The following is a 14,663-nucleotide window of genomic DNA, read 5'->3' as shown; positions in this document are numbered from 1 at the left end:
TTTTTTGGTTACTACATGATTCCATAGTTTTGATGTCTTCACTATTAATCTATAATGTAGAAAATAGTACAAAATAAAGAAAAACCCTTGAATGAGTAGGTGTGTCCAAACTTTTGACTGGTACTGTATGTGCAGATATGCACACCACGTCATTGCTTTCTCTCTGCTGTGTGTGCTGTGTCTTGCTAGTTGTTACTCAAATGGTGAGGGGCAGAAGCTCATTGGCTGAAACTCTAAGTGCTAGGGGGCTGGCCCAAGTGGGGGAACATTTTGGGAAAATGGCACCGCACAGCTTCTAGAAAACAGCCGCTTTCCAACTAGGGAATTCATGGCTAATTGAGGTAAGACAGCAATTCTGCTTATTGACCATACACATATGAACTACACACTGACACATTAAGCCCAAAGCGGGAGGTTTACAAAATACGTACTTGTCATCAAGGTTCCGGTACATGTCTAACTGGATGTGTTGCTCTTACGTCACAAGCCAAACTGTGCAGTGAGACCTGGGAACAGTGCATGGTTCGCCTGTCTTTCTTGGCAGGATTACGACAAGACACAAACTACTGATGAGCAAGAGGTTGTGGGCCATAGTTTATTGGCAATAACACAACTTCGTCACTCCTACACTAGTTACAGTGCATTCGGAAAGTATTCAGACCCCTTAACTTTTCCCACTTTTCGATACGTTACAGCCATATTCTAAAATTGATGAAATTGGGGGTGGGGGTTCCCCCTCATCAATATACATAAAATAACCCATATTGACAAAGCAAAAATAGTTTGAAATTTTTGCAAATGTATAAAAACATTTTTTTTTTAATGAAATATCACATTTACATAAGTATTCAGACCCTTTACTCAGTACTTTGTTGAAGAACCTTTGCCAGTGATTACATCCAAGAAGATTCGAGGCTATGACGCTACAAGCTTGGCACACCTGTATTTGGGGAATTTCTCCCATAGATCCTCAAGCTCTGTCAGGTTGGATTGGGAGCATTGCTGCACAGCTATTTTCAGGTCTCTTCGATCGTGTTCAAGTCCGGGCTCTGGCTGGGCCACTCAAGGACTTGTCCCGAAGCCACTCCTGTTTTGTCTTGGCTGTGTGCTTAGGGTTGTTGTACTGTTGGAAGGTGAACCGTCGCCCCAGTCTGAGGTCCTGAGCGCTCTGGAGCAGGTTTTCATCAAGGATCTCTCTGTACATTGTTCCGTTCATCTTCGCCTTGATCCTGACTAGTCTCCCAGTACCTGCCGCTGAAAAACATCCCCACAGCACGATGCTGCCACCATGCTTCCCCGTAGGGATGGCGCCAGGTTTCCTCCAAACGTGACACTTGGCATTCAGGCCAGAGTTCAATCTTGGTTTCATCAGACCAGAGAATATTGTTTCTCATGGTCTGAGAGTCCTTTAGGTGCCTTTTGGTAGAGTGTTAATGAGCCATTTGTACATTTTTCTCTCAGCTTTTGTTATTTTCTCTAGATTGGCGAGAGACCATTTCATTCGAGTGCTTTTATTGTCAATGTCATATGTTTGCTATCATTGGACCACTATTGAACCCAAAATGCCCCCAAATCCATTGTTTTGCTGCTGTAAACTCATTAACTTGTTGCATTTCTCTGAACAAAGGGTGACGTTGACCATTTTTTATTCATGACAGATTTTTTTTATTATCCCAGATTATTTTAATTTCTTTATATTCCCCTTAGGATCATAAATTGCAATCCATTTTCATTTATTTTTCTATGGTTATTATGTAAGACTAACTTTACCTAACCCAATGCGTGCACTGCTAACTGCTGGTGCTGCTAATGCCAGTTCCTGTTCTTCTATTGATGGCCTACTAACACAGACACTGATCAGATCACACTCTACCATAAAGGCCTGGTTTTTGGAATGCTGCAGAGAAGGGAGAACCTTTAGAAGGACAACCATCTCCACAGAGGAACTCTGGAGCTCAGTCAGAGTGACAATCGGGTTCCTGGTCACCTGCCTGACTAAGGCCCTTCTCCGCCGATTGCTCAGTTTGGCTGGGCAGCCAGCTCTAGGAAGAGTCTTGGTGGTTCCAAACTTCTTCCATTTAAGAATGATGGAGGCCACTTGGTTCTTGGGAACCTTCAATTCTGCAAAACATTTTGGGGTACCCTTCCCCAGATCTGTGCCTTGACACAATCCTGTCTCAGAGCTCTATGGACAATTCCTTTGACCTCATGGATTGGATTTTGCTCTGACATGCACTGTCAACTGTGGGACCCTATATAGACAGGTGTGCCTTCCAAATCATGTCCAATCAATGTACATTTACCACAGGTGGACTCCAATCAAGTTGCAGAAACATTTCAAGGATGATCAATGGAAACGGAAAGCACCTGGGCTCAATTGAGAGTATTATAGCAAAGCATCTGAATATTTATGTAAATAAGATTTTTTTTATATATATATATATATATATATATATATATATATAAAATAAATTGCTTTGTCATTATGGGGTATTTTGTGTAGATTGATTATTATTTATTTTTCGTTATAACAAAATGTGGAAAAAGTCAAGGGGTCTGAATAGTTTCCAAATAGACTATTTTGTTTAGTGGCCGATAGCAGCATAATTAACTTGACAAATACAAGAGCCTTCCACTCACTGTCCAAACAATCTCAGCCGTCACCCATTTAAGAATACGAGTCTTGTGAAATCATGTCTGCAAAGACTAGTCTGCATTCATGGGTGCAAATAAGGTTCCAAACAGTGTTCCAGCTTCAATCTAATTATAGAAACTGCAAACAAAGGCAACATTTTCACAGGTTAATGTCCTCAAATGTAAATGTTTAGGAGAGAGTTTAGTTATGTTTGGAACCATACAAAGTTACTAAATTGCATGGTCCGAAAACATCATTATGCTTCAAGGCTACATTGTTGTTTGATGGACATGTATTCATTTTTTTCCGATACAAATTGGCAGATTTGACAGGTGACGTCATCCCAGTGACAGCAGTGGTGACCACAACCTTTCTTCTGACTAATTTGTTACAGTTCAGAGGCGAAAAACAGATTGAAACTTTCTCATTTATTTTCAGTCAGCCACTTGAGGTTTCTAAATGTTGCATTGTATGATTAGCTACAAATTCAAGCATGTTTAAGGGAATGAATGCTTAGCTAACATTTAGGATTTGCATGCCTATACTTGAAACATTATTTTCAACTACGTTAAATCTAGGCTCCAACCAAGTAAACCATGTTTTTTTTAATAGACACCTTTGGGCTTTACCACGCGCCCACTTGACTCAAGTGTGTCACTGTTTACAAAGGAGTTTAAAATGGAACATTACTTTTACCGTCTCGGTTTAAAATGGGATATGAAATGGAAAATGTTCTTCCAATTCGTTCTGAACAATTTTGTTTACCAAAATGTAAAAAAAAAAAAAACATTTTACTATCATAATATATTTTACATTTAAATAATCTATAGCAGATGAATTCAGTAGTTCAGATGTTGCGTGCTCAAGTGCACAGTAATGCAAAACTGGATTTTTTTCCCCTTCTAATTGTTTTCCAGGCCTCAATCCATAATTCCCAGTCCTTCGGGAAAGGGTGGATAAATCCCTCAGAAATTTATAAAACTCCAGATTTGAACCTACTGCGAATGTTCGATAAAATAAAGTGAGTCTACTAAATTGGAAAACGCGCATTACAACTTTACGCGTTTATTGTAACAGTTGTAAACTTTTCCTACCTGCACGGAATCGGCGGCCATCTTGGCTTTCGACTTTTGAATCAAACTCTACGGAGAGAGGGGAGGTGGAACTCCAAAAACAGCCTTGTTTTGAGTTTCCCTCTCGTGCGACAAAAATAACTTATTCGGTGACCAAACCATCGGTCATCTTGGAAATACTTGACTTTCCATGCCTTTCTTTGAATCCTTGTGTCTTTTTTCGCTTAGGCCAAGGCACGAAAAGTTGTTCTATAGTCCACATAAGTGAAGTAGCACCATAAATGTGTCCCAGTGCTTTGGGAGAGAGCAGCGGTGGTTTGTGTGGAAATACATCAGCGTCCGCCCATAGGAGCTATGCACTCACTCAACCCATAGCCCACTCTCGCGGCCAGATTATAGTCACACTCTCTCACGTGATCATACATTTCACACACACACACACGAACCCCGCAATCCCCTGTAAAAAATCTTTACGGAATAGTTTGACAATTCTAGGACTAGATTAAAACGATGAAGATTATGAACAGGAGGTTATACTATGATATAGTAGCTGAAAATAGTGCAGGAAACTTCAATGACATCATCTTCATAATTTATTATAGGATACCAAATATAAAAAGCGGCAGTAGTATAGTGATAGCCTACAGGGGTTCCCAAACTTTTTCACTCAAGGCCCCCCTATTTCCATGGGCATAAGCACTGTTCATGATACAAGCTATTCACACCCCTAATTTTGCAGGTTTAAAGTTTATTTCCTGCAATTCTACACATTTTGTCATGGGGCCCAAAGAAAATGTAGCAGTTTTAAATCACATTTTCTTGCAATTCTATACATTTTGCCATGTCTAATGTGTATTCATGTGATATTTGAGTGACAAAAAAATTCCAACAATATCTATGGGCTAAAATAAAACTCCATGAAAGTGTTAGCTGATCTGAACATTTCTGACAAGTTAGAAATAGCTCTCTAAGGTCTACAATAACTAACATGACAAGATTAACTGATGATGCTATCCCAATTTCTAAATTGCACCTTATGCATTCTACTATTACAACTTTCACGAGTAAATTTAAAACCGGAATGAGTTCCTTTAAAAAAAAATGTATCTATTTTTTTGTGGGGGTGGAGACCCCGCGCCCCCCCCCTACTGATCCCTTGCAGTTTGGGAATCACTGGCCTAATACATTGTAGTAGTACAGTAGTAGTAGTTGCAGAGAATAACTATCATGATTGTAACCAAATCCAGTTGCTGACGCCAATCTAAAATAGCTTTCAACTGACTGCACTTGATACCAATGGCACCACACTGTCCATGTGCAGGCAGGCCTTCTACAGAAATGACTCCAACAACATAAAGAATCAAGTCATGTCCATTATACAATAGATGTCCGTGTGTTAAGTTCTGGACATGTGCGCCCTGTTCAATAATATCCGTCACAACCTGTGAGACACTGGGATGTTGGTCTGGCCCCAGTGTATTATGTAAGGCTGTGCTGAACTTTACCTCTCACTTAGGTGAGACGTCATACATAGACGTCAATGGAATGTGGGAGAGTGTTCCATAGTGTGTGCCCATTACCCAAAATCAACTTTTCTGAACACAGCCCTAAGCTTCTATTAACCTGAAATGTGATCTTTTCAATCCAACAATACTACAGTAGTTTATGGGTTTGATGGGGTAATAGGTTGGTTTCAAGTGTTGGGTAGTAGTGAACTAAACTCAGCAAAAAAAGAAACGTTCCTTTTTCAGGACCCTGTCTTTCAAAGATAATTCGTAAAAATCCAAATAACTTCACAGATCTTCATTGTAAAGGGTTTAAACACTGTCTGGTCCTCACCAGACATCACTGGCAACAACGTTGCCTATGGGCACAAACCCACCGTCGCTGGACCAGACAGGACTGGCAAAAAGTGCTCTTCACTGACGAGTCGTGGTTTTGTCTCACCAGGGGTGATGGTCGGATTCACGTTTATCGTCGAAGGAATGAGCGTTACACCGAGGCCTGTACTCTGGAGTGGGATCGATTTGGAGGTGGAGGGTCCGTCATGGTCTTGGGCGGTGTGTCACAGCATCATCGGACTGAGCTTGTTGTCATTCCAGGCAAACTCAACGCTGTGCGTTACAGGGAAGACATCCTCCTCCCTCATATGGTACCATTCCTGCAGGCTCATCCTGACAAGACCCTCCAGCATGACAATGCCACCAGCTATACTGCTCATTCTGTGCATGATTTCCTGCAAGACAGGAATGTCAGTGTTCTGCCATGGCCAGCGAAGAGCCCAGATCTCAATCCCATTGAGCACGTCTGGGACCTGTTGGATCGGAGGGTGAGGGCTAGGGCCATTCCCCCCAGAAATGTCCGGGAACTTGCAGGTGCCTTGGTGGGAGAGTGGGGTAACATCTCATAGCAAGAAAAGGCAAATCTGGTGCAGTCCATGAGGAGGAGATGCACTGCAGTACTTAATGCAGCTGGTGGCCACACCAGATACTGACAGTTACTTTTGATTTTGACCCCCCTTTGTTCAGGGACATATTATTCCATTTCTGTTAGTCACATGTCTGTGGAACTTGTTCAGTTTATGTCTCAGTTGTTGAATCTTATGTTCATACAAATATTTACACATGTTTAGTTTGTTGAAAATAAACGCAGTTGACAGTGAGAGTTTGTTTCTTTTCTTGCTGAGTTTACATATATTTTGAGTAATTTAACTACATCAAATCTTGGTAGTGTTTTCAGTAGTTAATTACTTGTTTTGCCATGTAGCGGTGTAGATAACTACTGGAACTACACATTAGGTAAAAAATTTTGCAAAAGGAAAATAAAATATGGGTGAAGTAGGCAATAATGATTTATTTTCGGCATCAGACCTCCATAATTCTCACTTGAAACATTGTTTTTGTGTTTAACAGGCTAAATTACACACTGTTAACATTTGACCCCAGAGTGATCTGTCTTGCAATTTGTAGTCTGTGAGATTTCAGATTTAGATATCCTTTTTCACAAAGTAGTTTGGATGTAGTGAACTACTTTTTCAAAGTAACTTTAGTTACGTAAACTATATACTTCTTAAGGGTAGCAGTTAGTTGTAGCTTAACTTCTTCCAGTGTAACGTAATTGGTAGCTTGGTAAACTATATTTTAAGAGTAGCTTCCCCAACACTGTTAGTTTCCTGCTTCTGTATCATCACCAGTACATAAGAAAGTTGTTACACATCAGATTACACTATATAGCCTTCATTACAGGTCCTGGATCAGTTTGGTCATTTTACAGATGAAGAGATCCAATCTCATGAAGTAGGTCTCAGATCAGTCTGGGAGGGCTTGGACAGAGGGCAGGGAAACCCTTTTTATTGGGTCACAGTGACAAGTCCAGGAAGTTGTTGTAGGCTGGCTATCTAATGATGGGATTAATAGGAGATTGGTTCAGTAATTGATGACGAGCATGAGATTACCTGGGCCTGGCTGGGTAAAGCTTGGTGAGACACCGATTCAACAGGCAGCCCTGGGACTGTGACTTACCCGTTTCTTCGATCAGAGAAGTTGATGTATACTTGTTGCCATTCTTTTCCTCAGTTTGGAAACCCCCATGTCATTTGGTCTCAATCTGTTTTTTCAGGAAGAGGTATCACCTAGCCTGATCCATGTCTTTTCACTTACAGTAGCCAAGTGTTAATTTGCTGTTTCCATGACACACACACATCACCATGGGCTGGATAATGTCACCCATAGATGTCTCCACTCCAGGCAGGTGAAGACACAAATTAGCCAATGAGCTCCCTCTATAGTACAGAGAGAACAGCAGCCAACATTTTCAGTGTCAATCAATGTACTAACAAATAATTAAATAAAAAGCATGCAGTAAGGGGTAATTCATTTTTTTTTATAAGACAACAAAAACATGGGAATGACAAAATGATAACAAAAACATGGTGAGGTTGATATTCCAACAGATACTACACAGACAGAGAGAGAGAGAGCATGTCTTTGCAGTGATTTGGGTTGGTTAGGGAGGAAGGGAAAATTGGCTGAGTAACCAAAACTACAGGAGTAGCTTCTGTATAACATAGACCTTAAAGGGGCACTTGACCACTTTAACCTCACATTCATTATACAGTATATACAGTTGAAGTCGGAAGTTTACATACACCTTAGCCAAATACATTTAAACTCAGTTTCTCACAATTCCTGACATTTTATCCTAGTAAAAATTCCCTTTCTTCGGTCAGTTAGGAATACCACTTTATTTTAAGAATGTGAAATGTCAGAATAATAGTAGAGAATGATTTATTTCAGCTTTTATTTCTTTCATTACATTCCCAGTGGGTCAGAAGTTTACATACACTCAATTAGTATTTGGTAGCATTGCCTTTACATTTTTTAACTTGGGTCAAACGTTTTGGGTAGCCTTCCACAAGCTTCACACAATAAGTTGGGTGAATTTTGACCCATTCCTCCTGACAGAGCTGGTGTAACTGTCAGGTTTGTAGGCCTCCTTGCTCGCACATGCATTTTCAGTTCTGACCACACATTTTCTATGGGATTGAGGTCAGGGCTTTGTGATGGCCACTCCAATACCTTGACTTTGTAGTCCTTAAGCCATTTTGCCACAACTTTGGAAGTATGCTTGGGGTCATTGTCCATTTGGAAGACCCATTTGCGACCAAGCTTTAACTTCCTGACTGATGTCTTGAGATGTTGCTTCAATATATCCACATCATTTTCCTCCCTCATGATTATTTTGTGAAGTGCACCAGTCCCTCCTGCAGCAAAGCACCCCCACAACATGATACTGCCACCCCCATGCTTCATGGTTGGGATGGTGTTCATCGGCTTGCAAGCCTCCCCCTTTTTCCTCCAAACATAACGATGGTCATTATGGCCAAACAGTTCTATTTCTGTTTCATCAGACCAGAGGACATTTCTCCAAAAAGTACAATCTATGTCCCCATGTGCAGTTGCAAACCATAGTCTGGCTTTTTTATGGCGGTTTTGGAGCAGTGGCTTCTTCCTTGCTGAGCGGTCTTTCAGGTTATGTTGATATAGGACTCGTTTTACTGTGGATATAGATACTTTTGTACCCGTTTCCTCCAGCATCTTCACAAGGTCCTTTGCTTTTGTTCTGGGATTGATTTACACATTTCACACCAAAGTACGTTCATCTCTAGGAGACAGAATGCGTCTCCTTCCTGAGCGATATGACGGCTGCGTTGTCCCGTGGTGTTTATACTTGCGTACTATTGTTTGTACAGATGAATGTGGTACCTTCAGGCATTTGGAAATTGCTCCCAAGGATGAACCAGATTTGTGGAGGTCTACCATTTTTCTTCTGAGGTCTTGGCTGATTTATTTAGATTTTCAAATTATGTCAAGCAGAGGCACTGAGTTTGAAGGTAGGCCTTGAAATCCATCCACAGGTACACCTCCAATTGACTCAAATGATGTCAATTAGCCTATCAGAGGCTTCTAAAGCCATGACATCATTTTCTGGAATTTTCCAAGCTGTTTAAAGGCACAGTCAACTTATGTAAACTTCTGACCCACTGGAATTGTGATACAGTGAATTATAATTGAAATAATCTGTAAACAATTGTTGGAAAAATGACTTGTGTCATGCACAAATTAGATGTCCTAACCAACTTGCCAAAACAATAGTTTGTTAACAAGAAATGTGTGGAGTGGTTGAAAAACAAGCTTTAATGACTCCAACCTAAGTGTATGTAAACTTCCGACTTCAACTGTATGCCATTTAGCAGATGCTTTTATCCAGAGTTCTCATTCACCCATACCAGTGTCTGTGAAATCAGCATGTTTCTACAAAAAGATGACTGAGAAAATGACTCCTGATAATGTCACATGGTGAAGTGCCCCTTTAAGAACACAAGCCATGTTTAGTTTTTACTGCCTGCCTACCATCCCAATTTACCTCAGGAGATTCAATCTCTCTTTTATAATCCACTGCGGGAAAAAAATCATTTTTCTTTTTCGTACTTCTGCTGTCTCAAAGTCTGGGCTAGGGCTTGATTAATTAAGGGCTGTTCTAGTGCTCCGGCACGGCAGTCACTGTGGCTGGGCTGAGTTACAGAGCTGATGTGATCAGTGTGTGTGTGTGTGTGTTAGTAGGCCATCAATAGAAGAACAGGAACTGGCATTAGCAGCACCAGCAGTTAGCAGTGCACACATGGGTTAGGTAAAGTTAGTCTTACATGATAACCATAGAAAAATAAATGAAAATGGATTGCAATTTATGATCCTAAGGAGAATATAAAGAAATTAAATTATCTGGGATAAAAAAAAAAAAATCTGTCATGAATAAAAAATGGTCAACGTCACCCTTTGTTCAGAGAAATGCAACAAGTTAATGAGTTTACAGCAGCAAAACAATGGATTTGGGGGCACTTTGGGTTCAAAGAGCAAACATATGATATATCGACAATAAAAGCACTAAAATGAAATGGTCTCTTGCAAATCTAGAGAAAATAACAAAAGCTGAGAGAAAAATTTACAAATGGCTAGCTCATTAACTAAATGTGTTATACCAAATCTGAAATTATAGCAAGTCCTCTTGAAATAAAATAACCGTTTAATCCAGATGTATTGAAATTAGTAATATATACAGCAGCTGAATTGTCTTCTTCCATAGTTTAATTACATCATGTGTAAACACTTCACATTCCACCTAGCAATAATCCAACTGGGTCAAAGAGTCTGAAAACAAGTAAATAAGTACAGTATAAAAACACTGAATAGTAGTACCATAGTCGTGAACAGGGTGTATCAGTCACCCAAGTCTATGGAGGCCACAGAAATTAGATTTTGTAAAAACGTCTTCAATTCATATAGATAAACTCCAAGATAACATTGTAGTCAACTTTTAATTTTAGATGGTTACATCATTTGAACACATAAAAAGTGGGACGACAATGTTCCCATAGACGATGATAGTAAAGTAGAATGAAAATACAAATAAAATGCAAACAAACAGAGCAAGCCAATAAAAACCTGCCCTCTGGACGGAAAATACAAATCATGTGACCAGAAGTAAAAAGGACATGGCCAGCTGCCAAGTAGACTCATCTCCTGCCATGTGTCTCTCAAGCAAATCACTCCTGTGAACTGTCACCTGGAAGGAGAAAGGTAGTCCTGGAACTTAGATGCTGGTGGGAAAATGCCCTATTGGCACTCTCGCACCAGGAAGAGGCAGCTTCCTGGTTCTGTCGGCTACTATGGAGACGGAGGAGTCAGTGAAGCGGGCGACATTCAGAAACTGCTAACAACGTCTAACACAGACAGTTCCACAGATCCACTGATGATCTTAGTTTTCCTCCTCTCCCCTGTCCTCTCCCCAGTGTGTGTGACTACGGCATGAAGCCTAGATGAATGGTCCATCTTTCATGTGCGCTAGTTTGTTTTGGGGTAGATCTTCTCATAGAAGAAGTTCTGAGCCAGCAGGTAGAGTTCCCCGTCCTTCTCCCGGACGGCGTGAGCCCGGACAAACTGGAACTGCTCCAGGGCAAACTCGTAGAACTCGTTCTCCATCTTCCAGATGGCGGACTGCTGCAGCTTGGCGCTGGATTCCTTGGTGGGCGGCTTCTTCTCACTTGTCTTCCTAAGGTGGGATTTCTTCCCTGTTGGGTAAGGGGCATATCGTTTTTAGTTAAAGATGGTATGTAGAAAAGTGAGAATTGGTCTCTCACAGAGCAGCAACAAGTGAAAATGTGCTTTTGTTTACACACTTAAATCACCTCTCCTGTGACAAAAGGTACACCTACTGTATATGCTTCAACACATTAAAAAACAGGTACGTCATCATTCTACATACGATTGGCTGACACTAAAATTAAAAAAAAGCTGGAAAAAGACTAAATCAATCTCACCTTAGTGATAAATAGTCCTGAATAAAGTCCTAATCTAAAACGTCCTCTCAGTAGGAAGTAGGCATTGGTAGCGTACCCGTTTTGTAGAGCTCAGTGGCGCCCCTGAAGAAGCGCGGCAGCGCCGCCTCCAGCATCATTACAAAGTCCTCCAGCTCCTCAGTCACCCCCACCAGCAGGTACTCATTGACCAGGTTATACTTGGCCTGCTCCAGAGCCCAGTGGCTGCCCACGTTCCTATGGGGGGGGGGGGGGGGGGGGGGAATTGTTCGACTGTCTATCAAATGTATTTAGAAAGCCCTTTGTACACGAGATGTTCAGATTTACGTCTAGAATGATTTCACATTGGATACACTGGCAGCTCCGAGCTGAATTGCAGTATACAGTACAAGCACGGGAAAACAAATACAAAAATCAATAAACTGCGTTACAAATCAAACAAATAGGCTAGTCTCGCATTCTCGACAGTTCAGACAGGGGGCAGAAAGAGAGGGGGGGATGATACAGATTACAAGAGAGAAAAAGCATATCAAAAGGCATGCAATAGTATGTATAATGGAGGTAAGTTTAAATGGATGTTAAAAGGGTTCAACTGTCCATATCCCAGCCCATTAAGAAATGTGTTATAGGTTAAGAATGCAGGGTATGGATGTCACGTAAGTAGGGGTACATACCAGCATTCGGAGTAGTGACCACAGAAAAAGGGGATCTGCAGCCACAGCTTTTCCGGGGCGCAGTCCGAGCCACCCGCCGACACACACTCATCAAAGGTCTGAATCACATCAACGAAAAATGTAATGTGGCATTACCTATGGAAGCGTGTTTTACTGTTCAAATACATTGTATATAGTACGGCTAATAAATCAAATATAATCATTCTGTCCTAAGTGGAACCCTAAAGACGGAATCCGCATTACGGGAAACAGTCCTACTGTTCGCTCCAGCACCTTTGTTATCGTTTTTGTTTTGTGGACGAAACAGAGGTGAGGTGTGTCGAGCAGTAGGTGGGGGAAAAAAAACCCAATAAAACGTCAGTACATATTGCGCTGTTCTACCGCGCATGCAAAGATGTACGAGATAACGCAGAGGACTGTGGGACTGACCTTCTTATCCCCCTGTTTTCGGCGCCGCAGGCCGGGCCGGTAGTCGTCCCCAAAACGCAGGAAGTAGTAGTAGGACACCAGGCGCTCGATGGGGTCGCGGATCACATTGATGTAGACGGGCTTCTTCTTCACTCCAAACCTGGGTAAAAACAGAAAGCTAGTGTTAGAATAAATTGTTTAATGATGTCCTACCCGACCCGTATATTACACATATATTGTCTAAGATGACCTATGAACAGACAATATCTTAATCGCGGGCCTGTTCAATAAGTGATGGTGTTATCATTTATTGTATAAGGACTTACGTCTAGCATAAAGACGTTAGAAATGACATATCTAAGATGACCTATGGACACGTCACAAGTTGCAAATCTAGGCCCTGTTCAATAGGACAGCGTTGCTTCAACTTGCCATTACGACACCCCTTTTCATACGATTTAAAGCCGTATCCCTTCGATAGGCTGCAACCATCTGTGACATTCTGAATGTTGCGCAATAGTGATGTAGTATTCTATTAGACCACAAGGGGGAGACAGCAGCAAAAGGGCTATCTGGTAGGATGTGTGCAGTAGTGAGGGGTTCTCACTTTGTAAAGTCCAGGAAGGAGACGTGGCCGTGGTAGAACGCCGGCTTCATCTCCCTCCACTCTGTCACGTTCTTCACAAACCGCACCTGAGCAGGTAGGCAGCGGCAATTAATGCATGACATGTGCCTATGCAATCCCCTCTTCAATCTCTCCCTCCCTCGCATTCACTCTTGCCGATTTTTAAAGTGACACCAGCTGCCACTCGTCGTATGCTGCCAGAATTCTAATGCAGCAATGTTTTGACCTCTGCGGAAGAGCGAGAGAGACGTATAGAGTTACTCTATACGTCTCTTCCAGAGGTCAAAACATTGCTACATTAGAATTCTGGCAGCATGTAAACAGTGGGCGACGAGTGGCAGCTGGTGTCACTTTCAAAATCGGCGGACGGCCTCATTGCAATGGTTGGAATGGATCACGGAAGAAACCATGTGTGTGGAGCCTTTATATTCATTCCATTCCAGCCATTACAAAGAGCTAATCCTCTGATCTCTCCCTCCATCAGCATCCACTGTATGTAATATTTTCCTCTAATCAGCTACATATAGAGGGACGTTAAACCCTTGACCCTCTGGCCTCAACTCGCTCACCTGGTCCTGCATGGACATGACTGGGTTGTTCTTGGTGGTGTTGATGTGCAGCACGTGGTAGCGGTTCTTGCCACACAGGTCGTAGGCGATGTTGGTGAAGGAGGTGCTGGCCGTCTTGGGCACGCGGTTGTAGATAACCACCACGTCCTCGCCGCCGGCCGCCGAGGGGGCCTCCCGCTCCCGCAGGCCGTCCTGCGTGTGCCTCTCCTCGATCTCGTGCACCTCGTGCCTGGCGATGGCCCGCTCTGCCCAGAAGAAGAGGAGTTAAAGGGTTAGTCCACCATATTATAGACCATTTTTTCCACTTAAAAAAAATGGATACCAAACAAAAAACATCATCTTCAAAGTTTTACTGGAAGAACTATGCAGATGCAAAGTCTGGTAACAGAATTTTGGTAAAATCTCCCTCAGTGTGTTCTATGTGACCACGTATTTCAAAAACTCTTAAAATACCTGCTCAAAATGAAAGATTCACAGATGTCTGCAGAAAGAATGGGGTGTCAGCAATGACGTGACACCTTGAGTTTGAAAAAAATCTATTTGGGTTATTGAACTACAGTAAGTGAAGTGAATTTACACGCGGTAGAATAATTGCTTTAATTGAATTTCATCTTCGGTCCCTGATCTGTACTAGACAGAAATGCATAATTATAGATATGAATGTCATTCTCTTCATGGTGATGTGTCCTAAATTTGGTACACAAAAAAAAAAGGTAGAAATATGCAATATCCTCCTTTGCATATTTGATAATAATAATAATAATAATAATAATAATAATAATAATAATAAAACACACATTATACTC

The 14,663-nt window shown here is 41.6% G+C and overlaps 2 protein-coding genes across 3 annotated transcripts in view; both read right to left on the bottom strand.

Annotated features, from left to right (window-relative positions):
• Nucleotides 1–4,070, bottom strand: part of LOC106568990 (serine/threonine-protein kinase N2) — a 56,855-nt gene extending 52,785 nt beyond the window's left edge. Inside the window, exon 1 of the mRNA XM_014139924.3 lies at nucleotides 3,730–4,070. Within this exon, the coding sequence (XP_013995399.1) occupies nucleotides 3,730–3,750 (21 nt within the window). The 5' untranslated portion in view covers nucleotides 3,751–4,070. The remainder of the gene's footprint in view (nucleotides 1–3,729) is intronic.
• A 3,499-nt stretch (nucleotides 4,071–7,569) lies between these two features.
• The window catches only part of hs2st (Heparan sulfate 2-O-sulfotransferase 1), a 29,644-nt gene continuing 22,550 nt past the window's right edge, over nucleotides 7,570–14,663 (bottom strand). Inside the window, exons 3-8 of one of the 2 annotated variants that reach the window (XM_045693651.2) lie at nucleotides 13,858–14,102; nucleotides 13,271–13,356; nucleotides 12,685–12,823; nucleotides 12,256–12,353; nucleotides 11,661–11,818; nucleotides 7,570–11,335 (exon numbers count right to left, since the gene is read on the bottom strand). In XM_045693651.2, coding sequence (XP_045549607.1) covers nucleotides 11,109–11,335; nucleotides 11,661–11,818; nucleotides 12,256–12,353; nucleotides 12,685–12,823; nucleotides 13,271–13,356; nucleotides 13,858–14,102 — 953 coding nt within the window. In that variant the 3' untranslated portion in view covers nucleotides 7,570–11,108. The remainder of the gene's footprint in view (nucleotides 11,336–11,660; nucleotides 11,819–12,255; nucleotides 12,354–12,684; nucleotides 12,824–13,270; nucleotides 13,357–13,857; nucleotides 14,103–14,663) is intronic. The other variant, NM_001173728.1, reaches the window with a different exon arrangement.

This window comes from Salmo salar, chromosome 14, assembly GCF_965601325.2.
Source record: "Salmo salar chromosome 14, fSalSal1, whole genome shotgun sequence".
NCBI lineage: Eukaryota > Metazoa > Chordata > Actinopteri > Salmoniformes > Salmonidae > Salmo > Salmo salar.
This window is presented reverse-complemented; position numbering and strand designations above follow the sequence as displayed.